The following is a 25620-nucleotide window of genomic DNA, read 5'->3' as shown; positions in this document are numbered from 1 at the left end:
TTCCGGTTACTGGATAGATGGATGGATGGCACGGGACGACGAGTTGGACGGATTCTTCTTTGTGCGCAGAGTTAACGAGTTGTTCTTCGATTTTAAGATTGTAAATATGCGATAGTGCACGACTGTAAAAGCAAAAGCAACGCATCCTTATATGAACAAATGTTCTCAAACCTTTACAAAAAGTAACGCCACAAAAACAAAAATAAAGGCTCTTCATGTACCACCATGGCTTTTACAAACTTTGAAAATAGGGTCTTGGTTTCAAATTAGGTTTTTGTATTAGGGTTAGGGCTTCAAAGTAGTTTTTTAAATTCAGGTGAGGATTTAAAGGTAATGGGTTAAGGTTTCAAAGTAGGGGTTTAAACCAGAGCTGGGTTTCTAAATGTCATTTTACATAGGGGTTGGGTGAGCTTCTCAAAGTAGGGTTTTGATTCAGGGTTGGGGTTTCAAATTCCAGTTTGGGTATTTCACTTGGGTTCAGTTTGCAAAATATATTTAGGGTTTACATGTATGGTTTCAGATTAGGGGTTTCAACTAGGGGCGGGCACCCCGAGCATCGTTCGGAGCATATCTGTCACCAATCGTAGATAAAGGTTAAATCCATCGATTTTATTAAGCACATTCAACAACCACAACACATTTACAATGAAGACAATCTACAACAAGGAAATGGAATGACCCCAAATTCATTTTTAACATGCAGTTATGTCCTCTTTTTTCCCCTTTTTCTCCACTTTCTCCTGAAAACATCGCTTTAGCTCCCGTCTGGTGTTTAAAATTTGCACCTGGAGAGTTGCAATCTCAGCAGACAGTTCCACGACTGGAAAGAAAAGAGAAGATAAAGTCGTGATTAGTCGTCGGAAGTTTAATCTAGCTCGCTCACTTTGCATTCATTTCGCTCTTCTGTGACATTCTCCGTCGAGAAGTAGCACTTCAACCTATTTTCTTGACATCAACCATTACTTTCCTACTAGCCGGGTCTTTGGCGCCATCTTTTGACAACTCTGTTATACAAACAAACAATGGAAGCGATCTTTTCATGATTTGAACAAATATTTAGACTGTCCATTACCTTGCTTGAACGACAACTGGGCTTGTTTCAGGGATTGTGGCACCAAAATCCCGAACCACTGAAGCGGGTTCTGCGGAAGATTCGGTTCACTTTTTGAGTCTGGAAGATCTTTTGACGATTGTCTTTTTTTCAATTCTTCAACTGTCTTCTTTTCACTGCTTGTTTCCGTAGGTCTGATTCTTCTTCTGACACCTGTGAGGGCAGAAAAGCACATCCAAGATGAGGAAAATGTTCTCTAATTCTTTGAAGATGGTTTCCGATGACATCCATTTTCAAATGGTCCAGTCTTACCTTCCTCTTTGGGACCAATGTCTTCAACAAGTGCATTGGTGTTACAATACTCATCGTCGTGCTTTGGCGGATCGGTGCAGAACTCGACATTGTCATCACCAAGTTGTCTGCACACACACAAAGTCACTGTGTTTAGGGAAGTTTTAATTCATGGACACTTTTTCTTGAGTTCTCACCTTACATGAACACCAACCAGTGGCTTGATCTCACTTGCATACTGAAGAGCGGACACTTGTTTGTTTCCCATTGAATATCGCGCCTTGGAAATGAAAAACCATCCCTGCAGGGAGCACAAAATGGTAAGCTAACATAGCACAGGCGCTACAAAAGGAGACTAAAGTAGAATTTGACATATTCAAACACGTTATAGCTTTACAGAGTTTCACAATCATATAAAATCTGAGATGTCTCTTGGTCACTACCTGCTCGATGAGGGAGTTAAGACGACCTCGTTTTTCCTCCAGTAACTCCAACTGGTCCATCAAAGCTAGCAAGAGTTCATCTAGTAATAGAGCAGATTCGTCCATGTTTTTTTTTTTATGTTAAATCGTCTTTAAATCCGCCCTACTGTGTTTGGAGCATAAAACAGACAACAAATTGCTACTCGGGTACAAAACTTCCGCAATGCGTCACGTGACATTCTCCCATGTGGTGTTGGCACGTCACGTGATGTTTCGACGGAAACGCGATTGTGCTCGTTCTGATCAGTCATGTTGGAGGTGGCACACCGACATCGTAAATTAAATAAAACGTCATAAAGAGATTTTATTTTTATGGCTCATAATACAATTAGTAACCAAATTCGCAAATTATGTTTAAATAAATCAGGTTCGGAGTTACCAGTGCTTTCACCTGCGGAAATGAAAAAAAAGCATCAATGTGTAGACTAACGATAAATCCAAAGCTGTTAATGTTGAGGCTGTCAGTATAAAAACGTCTGCCCCCCAAAAAACAAAAAACCCCGAGTTCGAAAACCAAAAGGAAGTTCCCATACCGGGAGTCGAACCCGGGCCGCCTGGGTGAAAACCAGGAATCCTAACCGCTAGACCATATGGGACTTGCATACCGAGAAGGTTGCTTAATCATTATCAAGTAAACAAGTATCTTTTTTTCTGTGGTGCTAGTTTTTAATAGATTCGTGTTACGTTGACTATAGATTACTATTTTTAATATTTAATCTCATTAAAAATAAATGTTAAAAAGAAATCGTGTGAATAACCTCTTAATCACTTCTTGGAGTAGCTAACGTCACGCCGTGATCGTATAGTGGTTAGTACTCTGCGTTGTGGCCGCAGCAACCCCGGTTCGAATCCGGGTCACGGCAGGTTGCAATCGCCTCGCGTGATTTCAATCCGTACCTTTTTGTTCCGCCACCTAATGGTAAATCCCAACATTCATTAATTACACCTAGTTTTAGCTTTTCGTGATGTCTTATTTCATTGGTGTATTTCATCTATGACGTCAATGTTCCGAGAGAACGAGCCAATCGTCGAACCAGTTGATATCACATGCTATGTGGCACACCGAAGCAAGCACTCCGATTGGTCAGGCACTAGGAGTTCCGTTTTTGAGATTTTTTATAATACACGCCTTGCCTTTTCCTGCAAGTTTTCTTGAAGTGAATCGTTTTTAGTTTTCTAAAGTTCCGGAGTTTTGCTCTTCATCACTGGTGAGAGCGAAATACACACGTGGGATTTTTGTCTTAACCAGCACGAAGTTAATTTGTACTCATTCTGCAGAATCAGTGATGAAGTCTTGTGCAGGTGATTGTGCAAAGTTTCAAAACCATTCCCTTCTTCAAAACAGGTGATGGCGACCGCCTCAGGATCTGCGCCTCTTCATCCCTACTGGCCCAGGGATGTCCAGATTCCCACTTATGTGGCCAATGACCGTAGCATGGCAGAGATCCTGACGTTTCTCTTCTCTGTGTCTGCGCTTTTTCTCCTTGTGACCTGGATGATTAGCGGCCGGCTGGGCACTCTGAGGCGCCTGGCCGTGTGCTGGTTTGCCGTTTGTGCTTTCATCCATAGTGTCATCGAGGGCTGGTTCTGTCTCTACTATGATGTTATTCCAGGGGACCAGAGTTTCTTGTCACAGTTGTGTGAGTACACAAATATGTTTCTGACATGAAGTGAAAATTTGCCATATTAGAAACGTCTTCTCACATCTTTCTGCCAGGGAAAGAGTACTCGAAAGGGGACAGTCGATATGTAACGTGAGTTGATGATTGCACGTAAATCAAATGTGTAACTCGGAAGGCTGAATCAATGTTTGCCGTGTGCCCAGAGGTGACAACTTTACGGTCTGTATGGAGACGGTGACTGCGTGCTTTTGGGGACCATTCAGCTTTTGGGCTGTGTTTGCCTTCCTAACTAACAAGCCCTACAGATTCGTCCTGCAGCTCATACTTTCGCTAGGTAAGAAAAATCCAGCATTTGTTTTATTGCATTGCACCGCTGTATTGTATTGTAATGCCATTTTCCTCCAGGCCAGCTGTATGGAGATGTGCTGTACATGTTCACCGAACACAGAGAGAATTACGTTCACAGTGAGCTGGGACACCCCATCTATTTTTGGTTCTACTTTGTGTTTATGAACTCCCTGTGGATCATCGTGCCGTTGGTGCTCATTGTGGATGCCTGGAGACAGTTGTCTGCTGCACAGAAACTTTCGGATGGGAGAAAGGCTCAAAAATCCAAGAAAAAATAAAATGCCGTGGCACATTGACACATTCCGAGATATGCAGGGAAAGCACACAAAAGACGATGAAGATTGAACATTTTGGATTGAAATGTTCCGATTGAAATTAAGAAAATATTTGGGACGAAGTCAATCGGAGTCTTTTGGGGTTTTAAATAAAGACTTTCACTCATGGCGTCATCACAGGAGCTCATTGTGGACGCCTGGAGACAGTTGTCTGCTGCCCAGAAACATTAGGATGGTAGAAAATCTGCGTGAAGCTGGCCCCCCCACCCCATGAAGGAATATAGTCTGTTTCGTTTGTGCCGTTTTTAGTTGTTTTATAGGTCATCCAGAGTTCACCCAGCACCCCATCTGCTCAAAATGAACCCAAAATGGTACCGTTCGTTTGTGTTGCAAAAACGTTCGTTCAAATTTCCTGGTTCGATTCCGGGTGTCGGTTTTTGGCAGCGTCAAAACGCTGACAATGCCCTAAATTCAACACAATGACAATATACTTGATGTCGAAAGCACTTCAAAACTACAATCGACTCTAATGATGCTCTTTTGCGTCGTCATGCGCGACATCTAGTGGTCATCGCTGAGAAACACGCAAACCGCCAAGTAAGCGTCAAAAGTAAACACAATGAGAGATTATTTTGGCTTCTCAACAAAACTCAACTCCTTTTTATTGAACCCACAATCAAATGATAAGGCATTTAAGATTAACGACAATAAATACATTAAGTGAGAGGGTAGCCATTCGAAAAAAGATGTATGCTCTTGTCCCAGTGAAGCAGCATTCTGAACCCTATGGAGATGTCAGCGGGAGGTCTGGCTGACACGTTGCAGTCCTGCTTCCTAGTTGAACATTTTACTAAGTCTCTGTCCCAGCCGTGCATTTGTTTCCCTTTCTCGACTTGCGATTTCTTTCAGAGCCTTAATGGTGGCCGTGGATTCCGGCTGCAGCTTCAGCAGTTCTCGAAAAGCCAGCCGGGCCTCCTCCAGCTCGTTCACCATCTGGCAGGCTTGGCCGAGTCGGTACCAAGCTTTCGCCCCGCCTGGTTCCAGCCGTGTGGCCTTAGCGGCATTTTCTTTAGCTCGCGCTGGCTGCTTCAGTTTGAGCTGACACAACGACAAGTTGGAGTGAAGTTCTGCTTTCGTGCTTTGCACTTGATGAACCGTGGGAGCGCACGGTGGATCTTCAGAGGCTGCCGTACTTTGTTCGTCTATTTGCTGTTCTTGTCTGTCCGCCTCGCAGCCCAGCAGGGTGATGACCAGTTTCAGGGCGCGACTGTAGCTGTCCGACGCTCCCCACAAGTCTCCGCTTCGGAACCTCTGACCGCCTCGTTCCTTATGGGACCTCACCCACTCCCATTTTTCGCCAGGTGACATCTGCCAGGATTCCTTTCCTGGCGTGAAAGCTTGGAGCTCCACAGTGGCACGTACTTCCTCCGTGGGCCGGGAATGCCACGTGTCAACTCCATTTGCCGGAAGGAGTCGAATCTGAGCAGCAAACGTAAGAGCTCAAAATCGACGGCAAATGGCCGATGTGTGCTGATGTTGTTATATTCCATACCTGACATGTCTCTCCAGCTCTCATGGCCTCCACACATACTTCTGTAACATCACAATGACCCTCTCCAAGTCGAAATGTTGTCCATTCACCTAGTGGTATCTGCAGGACAGAGTCCAGCTGACGCTGTGGTACAGTCGCTTCTGGAAAATCAAGTGGAACTCCTCGCTTGGTCTCATCTTCTTTTACAGATGGCGATGCTTCAGCTTGATCCGTCACACACACACGAACACGACACAGTGAACCCAACCTTGGCTTGTTAGCGGACGACGGTCCTGGAAGAAAACAAACAAGGTGCTTGATTACTTCCTGTAAAATCAAATTAAGGCTGTCACAATCAAATAGTTTCAAAATCGATGATTCTATCGAAACCATTTGGTCCCCATCCCTGTAATGCAACTAGTAATTGTTATTTGGTATTGTTTTGTGATTCAAAAAGGTCAAATCGAACAACAATTGAAGTTGTTCAACCCTTTTTGAAGCTGTCAGTTACTGTGGTGGTAGTGGTGTTTTTCAAAAGTGGTATTTTGTAAATGTCTTATTCCCATTCAAGAAAAAAAAACAATCTACTTTCATGAAGGATGACAAAACTCAGAAAATAATTACTGTTGATTATTAAAATAGCTGTCTATTTATTGATAGTAGATTCATTTTGACAGCTCAAACTCAAATAGAAAGAAAGGCACCTTCTCCAGAATTCGAGACTTTCTCATGGCTTCCTGAGAGCGTCAGCGTCTTCTGGACCGCCCAGAGGCCTCTCGGACAGACCGACACCCAAGATGTGACATCAGGATCATGGGCAGCAGTAGAATCAATCTGCGCTTGTTGAACACCTTCAACTGGGTCCATCTCTCCACTGAAGACATGGACGTGAGCTCTCAGTTTGCTACTTTATGTCGTTTTATTTGTGTTAGGACAAACTTTCAAAGAATACATTTTTTAAAAAACGAAGACATGATCATGAGCCTCGAAAGTGTTGTCAAGTTCGTGCAGGAGAAAGCAGACCTGCTTACTAACTAACTAACCGCGGTGGGCCAACCAGGAATGCAACGGAATTTCAATTCTGGATCAAATGTATAGAAGGTTGCAGATAACTCTGAAATATTGAAAGAATGACGTACCAGATTGAACAGATAAATAGATTCAATCATCTGATCCATCGGGGGGGGAAACAGTTTCTTCTTCGATGTCCATGACTTCTTCGTTGCGTTTCCTTCCATACACTGTGATTGATACGCCACGTTGCTGCCATCTACAGGCTATAGCTCAGTACTACTCGCTGTAAAAAAAGTATATAATAAAATACAAAAATAAAACCAAATTAATGAATAAATAAAAAAAGAAAAACATGAATAAAAAAGATAGATAGATAGATAGATAGATAGATAGATAGATAGATAGATAGATAGATAGATAGATAGATAGATAGATAGATAGATAGATAGATAGATAGATAGATAGATAGATAGATAGATAGATAGATAGATAGATAGATAGATAGATAGATAGATAGATAGATAGATAGATAGATAGATAGATATTCCGTGTAAAAAGACAAAGGCGTATCCACCTTATTCCTCCGCCCCATGAGCCTTTGCGTGATATATGGGAGGAACTTCCGGTATAGCAAAACCAGCGGTTGTCGCGACTCCACTTCATTTGACAGTTCGACATCAACAATATTGGAACGCCAGTTGTTGCTGCTTTGAAGAGAAAACATTTCAAGCTTGCTTCCTGCTACAATCACATCTAACTACTGAACGAACTTCAGACGTGAGCGATAGGAAAACATCTGAGGGTATCATTTTGTTAAAAGGATTTTATTTCGCTTCAAGCAGACAAGTCTGTTTGCAGCCACTTCCAATTTTCAATGTAATGAGGGCTGATGATCGCTTAGAAATGGAGGTTAAAAAAAAAAAAAAAAAAAACACTACATGAAGCCAAACTTATTGCAACCAATGAGGGCATTTGACGAGAACTCTCTGACCAGAAGTTCTCACATTCCATGACAGAGCCTGGGAATAAGATTAATAAGAGTGCGAGAGAGACCAGCCTGACCTTCATCTCGCCATTCCACTTTTTCTCCTGAGACAAGACCAGGCACTTGGTCATTTCGAAGGATCCCTCACACTTAATGATTGAGTTGCTTGGAAGTGGTTGCACAGGCTCAGTCTGGGAGCTGTATTTCTTTTTTTACACGTTCCATACATCACATGGCCCTGTGATGTCACACAACCTCCTTGAACCAGGTGACGTCACATAGACACTTTATTTGCTCTAATGACACGAGCCATGACAAATGCGTCTGAAAGCCGCTGTCAAGGTGCACCGCGGGCGCTGCCTCTGAGTGTATTCAGTCGGCGTGATCGGCGCCTTGTCGTCGTTGTCGTCGTCTAAATGGATCCGTTACCGTATGGCATTAGTAGTCAACTTGAGTGCATCTCACGTGCCGTGCTGCTGTCACAGCCGGGTGACATTAACAAATTTTTAGACGCCCATCTGACGCAAATGATCGAATTTGCAGGCCCTAACCAAAAAGATATTAAAGAGCTTGCCTTTCTATATCAAGAGCAATGGGGTAAGTTGGACTGGTCTTACATTTACATTTTAGCCAAGAAAAGAATCAGTAAATATGGAAATGTACTACGTAGATCACAGGTGTCAAATTTTGTTCCTCCAACACACTTGATTCGAACAATCGCCTCATCGGCAAGCTCCGCAGGAGCCTGATAATGATCCTGATTGTTTGAATCAGGTGTGGACTGGAGTCTGACACCTGTGATCCAGATGCCCAAGAAGATGAACTAAGCCAGATTCCGTTTTTGGAATGGGGGTCCAAACACGAAAGATTTGTTTTGATGCCCAAGATCCCAGCGACGACTCTTTACGTGTGATTGTATGAAAAGGTTTTACCTGGATCTTTGGCCAATCAAAATATTGGTTATATTTCCGCTGACGCTAGTCACAAATGGATACCGCAGATATCCATAATCCATGTATGATTCTTTGTCGTCTTTGCAGAGAGCGACTTTTTGATGACCATCAGCAGACAAAGAGAAATCGCCGAGTTGGGAGTCCGATTGTCTTCATCGTCTCTGTCCATTTCCAGATCATTAACTCTATTCGGGGCGGAGAAACTCTCAATACCGGTGTCATTGCCGTATGAAGAGATCCTAATATCTGGTGCTGTGGACATAGGTGGAGCATCACAGAGAAAAAAGTCACAACAGGCTTTTACAGCCAGGACCCCCAGTCAAAAGGAAACCAAAGTGTCGAAAAGGTCTGCAGCACCCACCACCCTACAGGGGCAGCATAAACCTTCTTCCCAAGGGACAAAACCAAGAGCGGTGTGCAGTGACTCCGTCAAGGAGGAGAGCAAAGGACAGCAGATCATCACGCAGCAGGTCATGGGGCAGCAGATCGTCGGGCAGGAGATCGTCAAACATCCTCAAGCGGCTGGCCCGCCCAACACCCATCAGAAAGGCTCTCCGCAAAAAAAGCCCAAACCCAGAATGACGCCCAAAACAAACACTGACAATTTCACCTGTACGTTAGAAGACTGTATGTATCATAAATCCACGAATCAGTTTGAGCCGGACAAGAAATTGGAGGCAGTCAGAACCGGTGCAGGGCCAGCAGTCCATAAGTACCGGGGTGTTAAAAAACCTGAGCTAGGCCCTGGATCTGAGATACGGATCCCGTATAGACCCAAAGGAGGGATGCTTTTTGATCCAGAACTAAGGTATAGTCCACGACTATGATGTGTAGCATTTGATTTCATTTCAAATCGATCATCTTTCGAAATAAAGTGAGTGTGAGAACAAATGGTCTACAATCGATGGAAAAGAGGAAGCTTGCTGCATCGAAAATGCAACTCCAAACACTGAATGGGATTTTTTTCTGTGAGATTGTAGCAGGTGTGTGCTACAGGTGTTTTTTTTAGTTGTTAAAAAAAAAACATTTGTAGCTCACGCATGTGGCTAGAATATCGATATCACTGAATATTTTATAATTGTATGTGTCTCAAGTGGCACAGATAGTATGTAAGACTGGAGTTCCCTCAAGCTTTGTGCTTATCTACACCCTATGGACAGTATCAAATCTTCAAATCAAGTTTGTACAGATTGTATATATTTTTTTCTTTGTTTTTGTTAAAGATAAAATCTCAAAATGCTCATATCGTTCATCCAGATGATAAAACTTCTCCAGAAAACTGTATATTTATTGGGACTGAGTGAAAGGCATAAGTTGAATTTTCCAATAAAAATATACAGAGAAAAAGTTGTCGGTATTTTTTAAATCAGAGGACCACAACGGCGAGGAAGCTCGTTGGGCTCATCGATGGGTTGATACGGTTTGCCAATGCTTAGCGAGCTTTACACTCCAATGTCCGTCGTTTGTCACTTAGCCATTTCCAATGTGTCGATTTAATAAAGAGCATGCTTCATCAGGGTTTACCTGACAGAGCAAAATGAAGCTGAAGTGTAGCGCTCCGAAAAAGGTGAAGTAATGCAATGACAACATACAGCCCTGTGATGCAAGGTGACCTCATAGCTGGGTGATGTCACACAACATGACATAATTACTTACATCCATCGAGGAATGCCTTTAAAAGCGATTGTTCATCCCTGACACAGTCTTTGTTTCTTGTGGCAGGAGGAGCGTCAGAGTGATCAAGTTCTGGAAACTTCAACCGAGCCACAAACACAAGAAAGGAGCAATCGTTTCAAAATGGATTCCGAGAATCCCTTATCATTTGGAGTCAAAACTCTGATCGAGTGCACATCCAGGACGACAATACTAAGCCAACCTGATGACATTCCAAGATGTTTAGAGACACATCTAACCCACATGACAAGTTTTGGAGAAGAAGACTTAAACGATAACGAGGTTGCCTTTCGATTTCAAGAGCAATGGGGTAAGTCTCATTCGTCTCTTCGTGCACATGCAAGCCAGATCGAATTCACCATTCTAAACCATGACTCGTAAAAAATAAAGAAGAGTTCCTACCTAGGCCTGTCATGATAACAGAAATGAATGATAGTATCATTTTTTTATGATACTTACTGCTGTTGCATTCCAGAAAAATAAACTCCATCCTTTTGAGAGCAATTCTTTTTCCCTTAAGACTGATCATTAGCTTTGGACATTAAAATAGCGTCGATATTTTTTCGACAAAAACAAATACTGCCGTGTCACAACACAGACAACCAAATTAGTGGCAAAATGAGATGAGATAATCTTCCACGTGGGTGTACGAGGCTGGAAAAGCAATTTGTATCGAGTCTACAATTGGGTAAAAGTGAACGAACAATAACAGAAAGTATCTTCACAGCATTGTTGATTGTGTCTTTTTAAAATGTATTCACCAAAATATATATGTTTCTATCGATGCCAGCAGTGTATAGTGGCAGGCAGACAAATCAAATGTTCTTCCGCTGGATGGCAAAAGGTATTATCAACCTGTGCATCCAACTCTTGCTATTCATCTAAAAGAGTAAGTCATGGCTCTATGGCCCTGCAACTATATCATCTTTGTGTTCAACTCAATTCATGAAATTCAAATGAAATGAAAAATGCAAAAAGAGCACAGAAGAGAATGGCTGTTAGCCAAGGCTAATGGTTGCAGCAGCTACCATTAGCGTGGTCGCTAACACGACTGTACAAAGCTGCATCTCATTCGTTTTTTAGACAAAGAGTTATGCTTGTCTATGAATTAACGAGACGTGTGCGAGACAAGATGGAACAGTGAAACTAAACCAACACCCCATCCAAAAAAAAAAAAAATTACACCACCAGTGTGAACACTGGAACAACCCAGCATGAATGATGATGATGACATGCAAAGAAAAAATAATGGCAACAGCAAATTTTACTTTCACAGCTTATCAAATCAATGTTGGACCATCGACACGAATTGTGCTGGACAGTAGTGATCGAATGTGCATCATGATTATGGTGTGGTGTGATGATTAATCAAGACTTTTTTGACCTTAGGGTCAAAGGGTTTAGGTCACAGGTCTGGAGGCTGCACCTACAGTTGAAGAACTTTTGTAGAAATAATGTATACTTGCTACAATTTAAAGTCATATGTAGGATTATGGTGTGTGGGCTGCAGCAGAGGGAGAAATGCATGCTAGTTGGCAAAAGGTGTGAGATGAAGATTTGCAAGACTGAAATAATTAAAAATGGTTCAGTGATTGGGAAAACATTGTCTCTGTGCAGTATATATTCAATTCTAATGTAACTATTTGTTGACTCTTTCAGAGTACGACTTCCTAAGAAAGCTCAACCAAAGGCAAGAGACACGAGAAGAGCCAGTACAGGATCTGGCCACACCCCCTGTCCAAGATCCGCCGATTTCTGCCACTGTATCATTCGTTGAGCCCGATGCCAAAGCTGTGTCTGCACCATCACCATCAGCGCAAAGTGCAAAGGACACAGAAGATGACTTAACCCAGGTTCATGAAAGACAAGAAGCAGCAGACAATGAATCTTCAGCGACGCCTATTTCAAAATCATCCACTGTCTCAGTCACTGTGAGCAAAACAGGGGATACAACGAGACCAATATCATCGTGTCTACCGCAAGGCGAAGTGCACGCATCTCATCCAGAAGATACGTCCGGATCAGCACCTTCACCATGTGTACCACCGACCCCTTCATCCGATCGAGAGGACCTATCTTATCCAGTACCAAGTACAGAAGACACATCAGGATTGGGTCCAGTCATAGAACGCAGATCTTCAATGAGCAATAGAGGTTCTGACATCACCATCAGGGTCACAAGAAAAGAATCCCAAGAACCAGCCACTCCAGACTCTCCCATCCCATCTGTATCAAGTTCATCCGCTCTATCGGTCGTTGTGAATCTAACCGAGGAAGTTTCAAGACCACATTCGTCTTGCGAGAGTCATGGATCTGAAGCGCAAAGCACATCTAGAATGTCAATGCTCAATACAGATGACCTAGCAGGTTCAGCATCAAGTTTATCGGAAATACCAGGGTTGGAGATCACGATACGTAAATCAGTAGGCAGAGGTGAACAATTACAAAATACAGACGACATGGCTGTGGAGTATGACGGAAAGCATCAAAGAAGAGTCCTAGATGAATCTCCTCAATCCAGTGTGTCAGAACCAGCCAATATATCAGTCAAGGTGAGAAAAGAGCTGGAAATATCAGGAGCAACGTCATTACCGCAACTACACGAAGAATTCCATGTCTCTGAACCAGAACCCATACCTAGACCAGCTTCTGTTCCATGTCCACCTGTCTCTGATATGCAGGACATGTGTGAACAAATTTCAGAAAAAGCAACATCTGAACATGAGGAGATCCCTTCAGGACCGTTGTCAATTCCACCTCCACACCAAGACATATCTGTACCTGAAACAGAAGACATAACTGAATCCGTTTCAGTGCCACAATCACACAATGAGATCCCCGTATCTGATTCAGAGGTATTTAGACAAATGCCAACGCCACGTGAAAGAATGTCGCTTGATCCAAAGGACACACCTGTTCTAAATATGGGGAACATACCCAGAAGAATGTCAGAACCATCCAGAGAGTACAAAACTGAATTAATGGCAAGTACAGTCATATCTGGATCCGATGAAATTGCCGAGGAGGTATTGACTCTTTCAATTAAAATAAACAAAAGACAAGAGATCATCAAAACACCAAGAGAGGACTCTCCTATACCAGCTGTATCGAGTTCCTCTACTGTATCAGTTACTGTAAGCATAACGGGGGAAATGGCGGCATCATTGCCTCAATCACATGGAGAGATTGCTCTATCTGATACAGACGTCAGATCTAGATCAGTGCCTCAGGAGCCCGGAACACCTAGAGTAGTCTTTAGTGCAGAAGTCCTTTCAGAATCATTGCCTCAATCACATGGAGAGATTGCTCTATCTGATACAGACGTCAGATCTAGATCAGTGCCTCAAGAGCCTGGAACACCTAAAGTAGTCTTCAGTGCAGAAGTCCTTTCAGAATCAGTGCCACAACCACATGGAGAGACTTCTGTACATGGGACAGAGGATCTATGTGAACCCCTACCACATTCAGAGGATATATCTGGATCAGTGACAGTTCAAGAAGATGCTGATGATCAGTTCGACGGCATCAAAGAAGTAAACGAGACGGTAAATGACACGCACAGAACGAGTGTGTCGAGTCCAGACCTTGAAAGCAAAACAGAGGACGCGGTACAACTGTTAGCGCTCCAATCATGCGAAGGCATCCCTGTGTCTGATACCGAGGACATATCACAATCACATGAAGATGACATGTGTACACCAATGTCATTGCCGCCAACACGTGAAGGGATCCATGTGTCTGAAAGAGAGGATTTATCTGGAGCAGAGGCATTTGAACATGAAGAAATGTCGGAACAGTTGCCACGTGAAGGGATCAGTGACGGACGATCTCAATCGGAAAGAAATACAGAGGATATATCGAGAGAAGGTCCAATGACAGAAAACCTACTCGATCCAATGTCAGGCAATGTCTTCGAGTATGATTTGTCCATTAAAATCAACAAAGGACAAGACATGAAAGAAATGCTAGGGGAGGAGCCTCCTATGTCCAATACATCGGTATCAGTTATCGTGAGCAAAACAGAAGGGCCGGTGTCAGAGTCAGGATCAGTGTCAAGGTCGCAATCCCAAGGAGAGATACTTGCATCTGATACAGAAGAGACATCCAGATCTATGACAGAAGACACTGTGCCAGCCACCTGTGTGGAATCGGACATCTCAATCAAGATCAACAAAAGACAAGAATTTGAAGAAACAATGGGAGTGGAATCTCCTATGTATGTTCCATCAGGTTCATCCACAATATCGGTCACTGTGAATAGAACGGAGGAAATAACAGAATCAGCACTGTCATCGCCACATCGAGAGTTCATATCACCTCTACCAATAACAGAAGATGGATCTGGACCAGTTCAAAGTGGAGAGAACGTGCTCGTCCCTGCTCCAATGAGCTATGTCGAGTCAGACATTGTTATCAAAATCAACACAACCCAAGAAGCAGGAAGACAGGATTCGTCTTCTGTGTCAGTCATTGTGAGCCAAACCGACGGGTTGCAATCACACGAAGAAATCCATATATCTAGTACAGATAACAAAATGTCAGTGGTGTCATCTGCAAATGACCAATGTGTGTCATTTAATACAGAAACTATATTAGATCCAGCAACAAATACAGAGAACACATTATTGCATACACGCAACCAATCTGGAGTGACGTCACATGAACCACATGAAGACATCCTTGCATCTGATGCGGAGAGTTTATCGGATTTATCAAGTTCTGTGCCAAATACTCACGTCGAGTCTGACATCAGTATAAAGGTGAATAAAACACAAGAAACAGCAAGAGATGAATCTCCGGTCACAAGGTCATCCACCTTATCACTTGTTGTGAGCAAGACAGAAGAATTATCCGGATCATTGCAGCAATTGCAAGAAATCCACATATCCAATACAGAGGAAATATCCGGACCGTTACATGGAGACATACAAATGTCCAATACGGATGCTCCTTCGGAACAAACAAATACAGAGGACAGATATGAACCACAAAGAGAGATGACTGACCCGATGCTATTTGAACCAACATCAAGTACCTCGGTAGAGTATGACCTTTCAATCAAGAGGAGCAAAATGCAAGACATCCAAGAAATGGTAACAGTGGTCGAGTCTCCATCGTATACAATGTCAAGTTCAGTCACTTTATCAGTCACTAGGGATGATACAGAGGGAATGTCAACACAGTTTGTAGAATATGACCTAACGATCAAAATTGACAATTCAGAAACCATACAAGATATTGCCATGTCGACCGTGTCAAGTTCATCCACTGTATCAGTCAGTGTGACCAATACAGGGGATACATCAGGATCAATGTCCCATCGAGAGATTCAGGTACCTAAAGTACCCATGGAGGTCATACCTGAAGAGGTGCCATCACCACCCATAGAAATGACTGTGCCTATTATAGAGGAGTTGCCAGAATCTCCTGAAGTTCAAGAAGAGCCAGAGGACCCAGTAAGCCCACAAGTCAGCGAGCCCAGTTCTGAACATGATGATACAGAAAACTTGTCTGATGCATTATTTGATGATGAGTATGAGCCAGTACCTTCTCCACCTGAAGAAGTTGTGATTGTTCCTGAACCAGAGCCTGAACCAGAGCCTGAACCAGAGCCCGAACCAGAGCCTGAGCCAGAGCCTGAACCAGAGCCAGAGCCTGAGCCAGAACCGGAGCCTGAGCCTGAGCCTGAGCCAGAGCCTGAGCCAGAGCCTGAGCCAGAACCTGAACCAGTGATTGTACCAGAGCCAGAGCCTGAACCAGAGCCTGAGCCTGAACCAGAGCCCTCACCCTCACCTGAGCCCTCACCTGAGCCCTCACCTGAGCCCTCACCCGAGCCTGAGCCCTCACCTGAGCCTGAGCCCTCACCAGAGCCTGAACCAGAGGTAGAGGTACTACCACCATCACCGCCGTTCAAAGATGTTGCTACATCAACTTCAATGCCAGATATAGATGACATATGTGCAGCATTTCCATTGACACCACCAGATGAAGACAATGGACAGAAAGCCAAGGAGGAAATGAAAACTAAAAGCAAACTTTCACCTATCCCACAAAAAAACAAGGGTGGCAAAAAATCACTACTGTCAAAGTCAAAGCCGGTGCTTGGACCTATAAAGGGTACGTCTGGCGAGTCAGTCAAAGTCAAATCAAAAGCTGTACAGACCAATTTAAATGACATCAAAAAACCCAAGCTCTCACCGATTGTTGAGAAAGCACCAAAAACCAAGCAAGGTGATTTGTTAAAAGAGGAAAAAAAAGGCCTCCAGAACCATAAACAACGAATGCTTCCACCTATTGTGTCTCAAAGACCAAAGGGAAAAACAAAAAAAGAGAAGCCACCAGAAAAGAAAGTGGAGGTCAAAATCAGCACAATCCCTCCAGCCAGTCGGACACCCTACAGACCAAAGGGAGGGATGATTGTGGACCGAGAACTCATGCCACTCAGATGTAAAGCAGAGGCTGAGACTAACAGAATACGAGACTTTACCCTCAGTAGGAATAAGGACTTAAAAGAAATAACAAAATCGATTAAATTTGCACATGATTCTCTAGAGTCCTCGACGGTTTTATGTCCAAATTGTGGGCATAATGCTTCTCTAATTAGATGCAGACATAAGGCATTAAAATGTGACTCTTGGAATCCATACTTAGGGACCTAATGTTAATACTCCTGGATGCTCTCTAAAACCAAAAACTGTCAAGGGTCACAAGGATTACCTGCTGGCAGACTTCAGTTTGCCAGGCTGAACAACTGTCTGGATCACAAAAGTGGAACCCTCAAAGGATATTGGTTTACATTTTCACCACCTACACCTTTGAGTCAACCCAAGAAATGTTGTGATGGCACTGATGTTGCTGCGTATGTACAGGGAAAATGAACAACGGGGCGCTCTAGTGCACTGCATTGCTATGGAAATCAGCTAATGCTAAAAATGCTGGAGATTGTGATAGTCGCCCAAATTAGCATGCCACCATTTTCTTCAGGCCACATCAATTCGAGTGATGTTCTCAATTCTTATAGCTTGGTCTATGCCTGGATAAGAAATGGCGGTGTGACATTGTCAATCAACATGGGAGTTGTCCATAAGGGATGATTATTCTTCCTTTGGACATTCAGTTCCTTCAGTTGTGTGTTATGAATTGAGCCAAACTGATGGTTGAAATTGTTGAAAGTCACCATCTTTGATGGTTCATCAGGAGGCAGTACAGCCACACAGCTAGCTATAAATGCTAACAGACTGAAACCGATCAGAAGGGTCGGGTAAGTGTTTGGGTTCAAACCCAGCCGCGAATTTATTTAACCTCACTGTGTCAGTGAGTCAGAAGAAGTCATTTTTGCCAAATGTTTTTTTTCCCCCCACATATCTACCTCAACTAGGACTGTCACCGTCCTGTAAATTTTATGCTGCATAATTAACAGCACTATTATGGTGCTTTAGTATTTTAATTTGTCATCATATATTTTTGCATTAATGTTTCTTATATCTATGATCATGTATATTTACACCGGGATCTGAGGGATCCGTTTTCAGAGGAAAAAATAAATAAATGAAATTTAAAAAATTTGGTTATTTTGTAAGTGTCTCATATAAAAACTTCATATGGTCGTCTTGTAGTTTTTTTTATGTATTTTACTACTTAAGGATGTACATTTCTGTAAGGATCATCATAATGATTAAAAATAGTCAATTTGACGATCAACATATGGAGAAAAAAATATATATAAAATATTCCATCGATGGATAGGTCGCGTCAGACTACGTCATCACTCGTGGACAGGCTTGTAATAGCTGCGTCATCAGTATGCGCCGCAACCGGCAGGCAAAACATTTCTTAGCCGTATATTTTGTCATTTAGTTGTATCTAAAAATCGTCAAAGTTGAGATTTGGTTTACTCGGCATTCGGGCATTTGGTATGTAGCTGTGGCTGACGGTGACAACAAATAGAAGCAAGCTCCAAAGTAGAAGCGAGCAGTTTCTTCATCGTTCACTTGGTGGAATTATGACAACTCTAACACGGCAAGATCTCAATTTTGGACAAGGTATGGAACACTTCATTTTTTATTTATTTTTAAACCAAATCCCCACGCATTTAAGTTAAAAGGAATTGGTAAAGAGATGCCCCAGACATTTCTTTCTCATCTCGGATATCCATCATTGATTTTCAAAAATTCGAAAGTTCAACTCCGTTTGACACAATTGTCAAGATATCAGGTTGTTTGTTGTGGGGGAGGATCTGGATCTTTCCACACGATTAGAATAATAAACTCGGGTCTTTCCTCCAGTGGTTGCTGACATTTTGTGTGAGTTCTTGGAAGTTGCCATTCACCTCATCCTGTACGTCCGTGAAGTTTACCCATCAGGAATATTTCAGAAGCGAAAGAAATACAATGTCCCTGTGCAGGTATGAGACAAATGTACACATCTGAAATGTTCATATTTATCCCTAACCCTCATCTTTAAATGTTCTTTATGCAGATGTCATGTCATCCTGAGCTGAACCAGTACATCCAAGATACACTTCACTGTATCAAACCGCTTATTGAGAAGGTCAGATTGGAAACTGGAAGTATACAATGCAGATCTTCCACTCACCTCCATTTTCCTGGCAGAATGATGCTGAGAAGGTGGTTGTCGTCATTATGGACAAGGAGCATCATCCAGTTGAGAGATTTGTCTTTGAGATATCCCAACCACCGCTTCTCTCTATCAGGTTTGCCAACCCTCCTTTTTTGAAACCATGATCATAAATTAATCCGATGATTCACTCTCGATGTTATTCTATTTAGCTCAGACACATTACTGTCTCATGTGGAGCAGCTGCTGAGGGCGTTCATTCTTAAGATCAGTGTGTGTGATGCTGTTTTAAATAATAATCCACCAGGTGAGAGCTGCTTAAGAACATTGAGTTTGAATGTCCTTTCAGAATGTGTATAATGTCGCTTGTTTGTCCTTGTCTCAGATTGTTCATTTACAGTATTAGTTCATACGAGGAATTCGGCCACACGCAACATGGAGAAGGTTCAAGTCATCAAGGTGAGAACGAATAATGTACATCACGTGCAAGAGATTAAGACCCTGCAGATATATGTATGTACATTTTGTCAATTTTGCCCCTTGGTTGTTGTTTTAGGATTTCCCATGGATAGTTGCTGATGAGCAGGAGGTCCACATGCAGGAGCCCAGACTCATCCCACTGAAGACCTTGACGTCTGATATAGTGAAGGTGAAGCACCGGACAATATTTTTAATAGATGGCTATTTCTATTTTTTTTTTTTTCATGTAGGTTTTGAGAGCAGTTTTCTACCACGTTGCATTTTTGTCTGTTTGGAACAGATGCAGCTGTATGTGGAGGAGCGAGCCCAGAAGATGTAGCAGAAATGAAGGAAGGACACGTGCAAAAAAAAAGAAATCATTTAACGGTAAACTTTATTCAGCCGAGGCTTTCATTTGACATCAAATGAAAATCTCACAGCACACTACCAAACAAAAATGTCATAAATTGTAAAATATTGATGTTGTATGAATGGCAACAAGTTTACAATTTGTGATCCATGATTTATGATTTTAAACAGATTAAATGAAAGTAGATCATATCCCATTGGTGTAAGTCAGTTGTGAGTTTGTAAATTGACCATGTTACATTTGCAGTGCCATTGTTTTTATTATTATTGTCACATGCTTGTTTTTTTATATTGCAAACTTTCGATTCTTCTATGTGATTGGGACAGTTGTACAGATGAACCCCCAGAGTTTAGACACTTGGAATACCAAGAGCTTTCCTTATTCATGTCACATTGATTGTGCTTTGCCATTGTCATTGTTTTGTGGAAAATACAGATATACATCTCTCCAACTTTTTCGGATTATTGGGCTCCATCAGCATTTATCAAGTCAATTTTATTTATATCGCCCTAAATCACAGACGAGTCTCAAAGGACTTCACAGTTATGGACGTAGTATCCTGTCAAGTATCCCATGATGAAGACAAACATAAATGCGACCAGTGCTCCGGCTGCCTTCACCACGATGCCAGTCTTGCCTGTGCATGTTCTGTTGTAGAGCCTGATGGAATCGAATTCAAACTTCTTGTAGCGTTTCCTTTCTTATCATCGAAAAAGCTAAACTACACACAGGCTTAATCATTTGAGGCAATGTCAAAAAAGCTTAGTACAGGGTACTCACCTGGTCATGGGAGGCAGTGACGCCTCCACGTTCATGTTGATGTTGTCCTCATTCCACCGGTTGTATTGCACACTGCCGGGATCGTTGGCCTCCATGTGGGAAGTCGGCACGCACTCTCAGATAGTCTTTTCTGCCTGTGTGCAAGAAGTCAGTGATAGAAAATATCCACATTCAAGAACATCACCGCGATCTTGCATGAGTGAAACCTGCCTCGGGGAGTCTCTTTTAACAGGACCCTGTTTGTGTCACTGCTCTCAGCTGGTCATCAATGAATTTGTTCCCATCTGTTTATACAACTTGCTACGGCAAAGTCCAAGTTGTGGGTGGTAAACCTTTTCTTCAACGGTGTGCAATAAATGGACTTTGACTCAATGTGGACTTTGAAGGTGAGCAGCTGGATTCACATTAAGACACTCCTGTGCTGCCCCTTATTTTTTTAAGTCTGTAAAATGAGTAGGTAGCGTGATGCAGAAAATGGCAAACAGAAACAGCGCCACCTATATGTGTGGAAGATTTCCAGAATCTTTGCATGGACTTTGACTCAATGTGGACTCTGAAGGTGAGCAGCTTTATTCACATTAAGACACTCCTGTGCTGCTACTTTTCCTTTTTTTTAAAAAAATCCTGTAAAATGAGTAGGTAGCGTGATGCAGAAAATGGCAAACAGAAACAGCGCCACCTATATGTGTGGAAGATTTCCAGAATCTTTGCATGGACTTTGACTCAATGTGGACTCTGAAGGTGAGCAGCTTTATTCACATTAAGACACTCCTGTGCTGCTACTTTTCCTTTTTTTAAAAAAAAATCCTGTAAAATGAGTAGGTAGCGTGATGCAGAAAATGGCAAACAGAAACAGCGCCACCTATATGTGTGGAAGATTTCCAGAATCTTTGCATGGACTTTGACTCAATGTGGACTCTGAAGGTGAGCAGCTTTATTCACATTAAGACACTCCTGTGCTGCTACTTTTCCTTTTTTTTTTAAAAAATCCTGTAAAATGAGTAGGTAGCGTGATGCAGAAAATGGCAAACAGAAACAGCGCCACCTATATGTGTGGAAGATTTCCAGAATCTTTGCATGGGAACTTTAGCCAAGGTGTTTTGGATACTTTCCATTGGAAAAAGTTGAGTCAAGTTAGATTAAATACATATTTTGACACAAAGATAAACATTTTAGCAAGAAACATGACATATCAAAAGTTTTGTAAATTGCCCATTCATTCCCGCAGAAACTTTGTCCATGATTTGAAATATTTCCGTATGCGCTGGCGTTATCTGCGATGAGTCAGGTGGCCGACCTTTGGAACAAGCTTCAGGATGGGCAAAGCTTAACCCTGAACTACCTCCAATAACATTTCAGCTTTTTTTTTTAAAACCATGCGACATAACCACAAAGTATAACGATTGAAATGAGATGAGGTGCTATGATTTGGTTCATCACGTCGCTGCTGCCGACGTCCTACTTGACAGGCTGGTGGACGCTGAACGTGAATCTGCTGTGTCATTTGCTGCAAGGTGAGACTCAAATCACATTTTCATGTGTTTGTGAAATTCTGATTTGACGTGTAACCTACAGGACTTGTTGGCGCATGTGGGATCTCTGTGCTCAGCTCCCTGCTCAGAGTGCGTTTGTATGTTGAGGAGGAAAGGTACGGACATTTTGCGATTTTACGCACGTTGGACTCCTGGTTCATTTTGTCCTTCCGCAGTTGCAGTAACAAAGATGCGTCTAGTCAGAGGAGGGTTAAACGTGGAGCGGCGGGGAGGCTCCATTTTGTCTTTGTGGCCGGGATGTTGGCTGCTGTCGGTTCTCGTGTGGCCTCCTTGGTGGTGCTGGAATTTTGCCTTCGAGCCGGCTCCGCATGGCTGACAAGAGGACCTGTAAGAAACCGATGACATCAAGTTGTTGTTGCCTCGGGATGTTGCTAAGCACAAGAGGGAATGTATTTTATGATTTGTGTCCAATTCAGGACTCTCTGAAAACGCTCCACCACCTCATGGTTCAAAGCCAATTCTCCCTGGGATGTGCCCTCAGCTGCACGCTACAATTCCTCCACGAAGGGGCTCTGCATCGCTGGTTGTGCTTGCTCCTGGCAGCGGCACTCAGCTGTTGGCTAGCCCGGAAGGCGGCGGCGTTACGGCGCCATGTGGCGACTCTGTACAAACTGCACAGTTCGCAACGCTACTGCGGCATTTGCATCAGCCTGCTGACGTACGGCCGCGGCCCTGTGCTGCTCCCGGCGCTATGCGGGACGCTCATGGTGGCCTTTGTCATGGCTGTGGTGGCAGCATTGGTGATCATCAACCAACACTTCTTGTCTGCAACAGAAGCACTTAAGTTTTGGACACCCCTGACCATCTGTTACGCTCTGCTGGTGGTTTACATGCAGGGTGAGATATTAGCTTAAGTAGCAATCAGGAGGATCGTGGACGAATTGACTTCTTGCTTAAATTTGTTTTAGATCCGTCGACATCAGTCGTTTTGGAAACTGTTTTCGTGCATTTAAACTGTAATTTTGGATATCTACCGTAAATTCCGGACTATAAGCCGCACCGGACTATAAGCCGCACCAGCTAAAATTGGGGGATATTTTGGTTTTTTTCTTATATAAGCCGCACCGAACTATAAGCCGCACGTGCACACGCGTCTTTTTACAAGGAAAGACCGTTCACAGAAAGCCTTTTTAAAGTTTTAATAACATACTTTAACATGTCTTTCTAAACACTGCCTGTGATGAAGGGTTTAGAGCCCTTTGACGCAGGTCACCTAGCGTGCATTCCTACTAAAGCTCATAATAGTCACAAGCAACACAGGCAGAATAAGCAGCAGCCATAGTAGTGTTTCAAAATAAAAAAGTCACAGCTTATAGTCCGGAATTTACGGTCAATTTGAAACATTCCATAGCGCTTATCATACTCACACAGTTTTGTCACAAACCAAAAAATAACTTTTCCGCATGCAAGGTCACGTGTAGTCATTACTTTGCCTGATCAAAATGACATGTTTCTTAAGCAGACGAGCAGCGTAATTTGCCGGCGAGCCAGGCGCTCCTGATCTCGGTGGTGGTGCGCCTCGGTGCGTTGATGGTCCTGATGCTGATTGTTGGACGCTGGGCCGATGTACTCCACATTTTCCTGTGTTTCCTGGGTGAGGCCGCCTGTCTGATCCCCACAACAGATCTGCTGGCCGCAACCTCTTCGCAGGTCAGTGATCTCAGCTCAAAATGGTCCAAAGGATATTAACAGGTTGGGAACCACTATGTGTAAATCCCGTTTTTCCAGGAATGCACATCGTAAATGAATGGATTTTTGAAAAGTATTCCTCTGGCCGAATGGGATGCACACCTCGGATGCAACAGAGGTACTGTTGGGTCTATCTCAAATGGAGTCAGTTCAAGAGAGTCACAGAACCGTGGTGATTTATGATTTATTTTCATCCGCCCGTCAGACTTAAGGCAAAGCTGTTCTCTTTCAACTTCAACCAGACATTGCATGACAGGACGATTTACCCTCAGAGGGCCTCATCTTTGTTTGCAACAAACTAAAATGGCTAAAATGAGAAGAGACTGTGTAAAGACACTCATTTCTTAAATAAAGTACAAACAATTACATTTGAGTGATAGCTGTAATAATGTGTTTGTAATACTGCATGTTTTTTTTTAACTATGACAATGTAAATTGTACCAAAATACAACATCATGTTTAGTTTTGTGTGTGTGAATTTCTCATCCTGTTGAAAATATTTTGTCGAGACAATTTATTACCCATTATCTTCCTTATAGCTAATCAAGGTGTGACAATTAATCAATAACTAATTAATTAGCAAATTGCATTTACTAGTTTGATGGGAAGGAAACTCAAAATTAACCAAATCCTCAGAATTTAAAAGGCTCTCAACAGTAAACCTCACAATTTGTACTCGTTCATGAAACCAGACTGTTTAACCAAATTAATACGTTTAATCAAAATATACTGTACTGTCCCACTTTTGTCAATACGTCTTGTCTCAACGTGTAGCATTGTAAACTGCTTCATCAGACAGATTGAAACTTGACAAAATATTTACACCTGTATTGTTTAATAACACAAAGCTCAACGTTGAAATATTTTCATGACAGCCATTTTGGAAACACCTGCACTAATGACGCACAATGGCCGTTAAAGCTTCTGGTACCTCGGAACAACATACAACATCCTTGGGAGGAGAGGAGGGGGGGGAAGAAGCCTTGCTCGTACCTGCCACTTGGTAAAAACAGTTTGATGTCACCACTTACTCCATACAGCGAGGGAGGCAAAATGGCTGACGACGCCCTTATTATTAATTCACACAAAATGGCGTTTGATAAAGGGCGTTTTAATGACACTGAGCATTGAAAACAATACAGACATTATTCCTTCTTTTAGGTCGAAATCAAACACACAGGTTAGCGCTTCGTGTAGAAGTGATCATTTCTATTCACGGTCCATTGTCCTGACGCCTCGCAAACCTTATATCCATCCACATTACATTAAAATCCACGTTACTGTGTCTTAACATTGGCCCTTCATATAACGTTATTCCACAAGGGAGACTTTTTTTTTCTTTTCGTCTGAGCCCCGATCGACATTGTGACACGCCTGTCGTTCCCATTTCCGTGATAATCCAAGTCAGAGAATCACTTAAATGATTGAAATTGTACTCCCACAGGTTTATTGGCTTTTAATTGGATACGATTCCACCACTGGAGAGATTCGGCAGAGCCACGGAGGACAGTCCATACGCCGCCGAGCTTCGTCAGTGCGGTAAGTGGTAAAAAAAAAATGCCTGACGACTGCTGCGTTTGTGGGTCGTCTTCGTTGAGGCAAAGTGGACTTCTCTGATTGGTTGAGTGTGCGCATGCGCACGTCGAGTTTACTCGTCTCATACATTGTGCTGTCCTGCCTTGATACTAAATCTTAAAATAGCAGCACAGCACTTGGACGAAACGCAGGCGTTTACATTTTTTTCCCCTCCCACATGTCTTTGATTATTACATGACTTTTAAATTTCAATCTCCATTGTGCTGCGCGAATACTAACGTATGCAAAGTTGATACCAAAGCGTCACTAGAAATACTGTGAAGTACATGTCACGAAGATGCAATCGCAAGTCCCGCATTAAATCACACATATTGAGCGCAAACGAAAATACATTATGTATTTTTCTTCCATATAGCGCTTATCAGTACAG

The 25620-nt window shown here is 42.7% G+C and overlaps 7 protein-coding genes and 2 non-coding genes across 12 annotated transcripts; 5 read left to right on the top strand and 4 right to left on the bottom strand.

Moving 5' to 3' along the window:
- Window positions 1-588: 588 nt before the first annotated feature.
- Window positions 589-2022, bottom strand: ccdc115 (coiled-coil domain containing 115). Its single transcript, XM_061269431.1, has 5 exons — window positions 1786-2022; window positions 1540-1643; window positions 1364-1470; window positions 1073-1264; window positions 589-820 (listed from the first exon to the last, which is right to left on the bottom strand). Exons 1-5 carry the CDS (start codon window positions 1888-1890, stop codon window positions 693-695), a joined length of 636 nt encoding a protein of 211 aa, XP_061125415.1. The 5' UTR covers window positions 1891-2022; the 3' UTR covers window positions 589-692.
- Window positions 2023-2348: 326 nt separating this feature from the next.
- Window positions 2349-2420, bottom strand: trnae-uuc (transfer RNA glutamic acid (anticodon UUC)). Its single transcript has one exon. It is a non-coding gene; the product is annotated as a tRNA-Glu (tRNA).
- A 195-nt stretch (window positions 2421-2615) lies between these two features.
- Window positions 2616-2687, top strand: trnah-gug (transfer RNA histidin (anticodon GUG)). Its single transcript has one exon. It is a non-coding gene; the product is annotated as a tRNA-His (tRNA).
- A 199-nt stretch (window positions 2688-2886) lies between these two features.
- Window positions 2887-4235, top strand: ebp (EBP cholestenol delta-isomerase). Its single transcript, XM_061272393.1, has 5 exons — window positions 2887-3032; window positions 3170-3464; window positions 3542-3578; window positions 3650-3780; window positions 3852-4235. The coding sequence occupies exons 2-5, from the start codon at window positions 3173-3175 to the stop codon at window positions 4070-4072; spliced, it is 681 nt and encodes a 226-aa protein (XP_061128377.1). The 5' UTR covers window positions 2887-3032; window positions 3170-3172; the 3' UTR covers window positions 4073-4235.
- A 461-nt stretch (window positions 4236-4696) lies between these two features.
- Window positions 4697-7313, bottom strand: fkbpl (FKBP prolyl isomerase like). The gene is made up of 5 exons (XM_061272389.1): window positions 7189-7313; window positions 6740-6897; window positions 6305-6474; window positions 5622-5893; window positions 4697-5548 (listed from the first exon to the last, which is right to left on the bottom strand). The coding sequence occupies exons 3-5, from the start codon at window positions 6465-6467 to the stop codon at window positions 4904-4906; spliced, it is 1080 nt and encodes a 359-aa protein (XP_061128373.1). The 5' UTR covers window positions 6468-6474; window positions 6740-6897; window positions 7189-7313; the 3' UTR covers window positions 4697-4903.
- On the top strand, window positions 7151-9893 carry LOC133150093 (uncharacterized). Of its 3 annotated transcripts, none has more exons than XM_061272390.1 (2): window positions 7151-7416; window positions 8640-9893. In XM_061272390.1, exons 1-2 carry the CDS (start codon window positions 7224-7226, stop codon window positions 9377-9379), a joined length of 933 nt encoding a protein of 310 aa, XP_061128374.1. In that variant the 5' UTR covers window positions 7151-7223; the 3' UTR covers window positions 9380-9893. The 3 variants fall into 3 exon arrangements, with proteins under 3 accessions (XP_061128374.1, XP_061128376.1, XP_061128375.1); XM_061272392.1 differs by having other exon boundaries at window positions 7355-7867; XM_061272391.1 differs by lacking the exon at window positions 7151-7416 and adding an exon at window positions 7876-8196.
- An 8115-nt stretch (window positions 9894-18008) lies between these two features.
- Window positions 18009-20083, top strand: mad2l2 (mitotic arrest deficient 2 like 2). The gene is made up of 8 exons (XM_061272364.1): window positions 18009-18268; window positions 18512-18630; window positions 18705-18776; window positions 18839-18939; window positions 19016-19110; window positions 19189-19262; window positions 19360-19452; window positions 19564-20083. The coding sequence occupies exons 1-8, from the start codon at window positions 18229-18231 to the stop codon at window positions 19600-19602; spliced, it is 633 nt and encodes a 210-aa protein (XP_061128348.1). The 5' UTR covers window positions 18009-18228; the 3' UTR covers window positions 19603-20083.
- On the bottom strand, window positions 19804-20541 carry smim1 (small integral membrane protein 1). Its single transcript, XM_061272365.1, has 2 exons — window positions 20413-20541; window positions 19804-20292 (listed from the first exon to the last, which is right to left on the bottom strand). The coding sequence occupies exons 1-2, from the start codon at window positions 20505-20507 to the stop codon at window positions 20160-20162; spliced, it is 228 nt and encodes a 75-aa protein (XP_061128349.1). The 5' UTR covers window positions 20508-20541; the 3' UTR covers window positions 19804-20159.
- Window positions 20542-21787: 1246 nt separating this feature from the next.
- Window positions 21788-24366, top strand: tmem82 (transmembrane protein 82). Of its 2 annotated transcripts, XM_061272363.1 has the most exons (6): window positions 21788-21926; window positions 21988-22060; window positions 22121-22292; window positions 22382-22802; window positions 23428-23615; window positions 23694-24366. In XM_061272363.1, the coding sequence occupies exons 1-6, from the start codon at window positions 21836-21838 to the stop codon at window positions 23706-23708; spliced, it is 960 nt and encodes a 319-aa protein (XP_061128347.1). In that variant the 5' UTR covers window positions 21788-21835; the 3' UTR covers window positions 23709-24366. The 2 variants fall into 2 exon arrangements, with proteins under 2 accessions (XP_061128347.1, XP_061128346.1); XM_061272362.1 differs by having other exon boundaries at window positions 21988-22292.
- The last annotated feature ends 1254 nt before the right edge of the window (window positions 24367-25620 follow it).

The sequence above is a fragment of the Syngnathus typhle genome, linkage group LG2, assembly GCF_033458585.1.
Source record: "Syngnathus typhle isolate RoL2023-S1 ecotype Sweden linkage group LG2, RoL_Styp_1.0, whole genome shotgun sequence".
NCBI classification, from domain to species: Eukaryota; Metazoa; Chordata; class Actinopteri; order Syngnathiformes; family Syngnathidae; genus Syngnathus; species Syngnathus typhle.
Note: the sequence above shows the minus strand (reverse complement) of the source record. Positions and strands in the feature narration are given on the sequence as shown.

Excerpts from the sequence above, each read along its gene's own strand:
- LOC133150093 (XM_061272390.1), top strand. The coding sequence starts at position 7,224 with ATGGGAGGAACTTCCGGTATAGCAAAACCAGCGGTTGTCGCGACTCCA. Across the intron at positions 7,417-8,639 it reads CGATAGGAAAACATCTGAGG|AGAGCGACTTTTTGATGACC; the intron begins GTATCATTTTGT and ends TCGTCTTTGCAG.
- ccdc115 (XM_061269431.1), bottom strand. The coding sequence starts at position 1,890 with ATGGACGAATCTGCTCTATTACTAGATGAACTCTTGCTAGCTTTGATG. Across the intron at positions 1,644-1,785 it reads TTAACTCCCTCATCGAGCAG|GGATGGTTTTTCATTTCCAA; the intron begins GTAGTGACCAAG and ends TGCTCCCTGCAG. Across the intron at positions 821-1,072 it reads CCAGTTGTCGTTCAAGCAAG|TCGTGGAACTGTCTGCTGAG; the intron begins GTAATGGACAGT and ends TTTTCTTTCCAG.
- tmem82 (XM_061272362.1), top strand. The coding sequence starts at position 21,836 with ATGATTTGGTTCATCACGTCGCTGCTGCCGACGTCCTACTTGACAGGC. Across the intron at positions 21,927-21,987 it reads GCTGTGTCATTTGCTGCAAG|GACTTGTTGGCGCATGTGGG; the intron begins GTGAGACTCAAA and ends TGTAACCTACAG. Across the intron at positions 22,293-22,381 it reads CATGGCTGACAAGAGGACCT|GACTCTCTGAAAACGCTCCA; the intron begins GTAAGAAACCGA and ends TGTCCAATTCAG.
- ebp (XM_061272393.1), top strand. The coding sequence starts at position 3,173 with ATGGCGACCGCCTCAGGATCTGCGCCTCTTCATCCCTACTGGCCCAGG. Across the intron at positions 3,465-3,541 it reads GAGTTTCTTGTCACAGTTGT|GGAAAGAGTACTCGAAAGGG; the intron begins GTGAGTACACAA and ends TCTTTCTGCCAG. Across the intron at positions 3,579-3,649 it reads GGGGACAGTCGATATGTAAC|AGGTGACAACTTTACGGTCT; the intron begins GTGAGTTGATGA and ends CCGTGTGCCCAG.
- fkbpl (XM_061272389.1), bottom strand. The coding sequence starts at position 6,467 with ATGGACCCAGTTGAAGGTGTTCAACAAGCGCAGATTGATTCTACTGCT. Across the intron at positions 5,894-6,304 it reads AGTCTCGAATTCTGGAGAAG|GACCGTCGTCCGCTAACAAG; the intron begins GTGCCTTTCTTT and ends GTTTTCTTCCAG. Across the intron at positions 5,549-5,621 it reads GAGCTGGAGAGACATGTCAG|ATTCGACTCCTTCCGGCAAA; the intron begins GTATGGAATATA and ends TTTGCTGCTCAG.
- mad2l2 (XM_061272364.1), top strand. The coding sequence starts at position 18,229 with ATGACAACTCTAACACGGCAAGATCTCAATTTTGGACAAG. Across the intron at positions 19,111-19,188 it reads TTTAAATAATAATCCACCAG|ATTGTTCATTTACAGTATTA; the intron begins GTGAGAGCTGCT and ends TCCTTGTCTCAG. Across the intron at positions 19,453-19,563 it reads TGACGTCTGATATAGTGAAG|ATGCAGCTGTATGTGGAGGA; the intron begins GTGAAGCACCGG and ends TGTTTGGAACAG.
- smim1 (XM_061272365.1), bottom strand. The coding sequence starts at position 20,507 with ATGGAGGCCAACGATCCCGGCAGTGTGCAATACAACCGGTGGAATGAG. Across the intron at positions 20,293-20,412 it reads TCACTGCCTCCCATGACCAG|GCTCTACAACAGAACATGCA; the intron begins GTGAGTACCCTG and ends CGATTCCATCAG.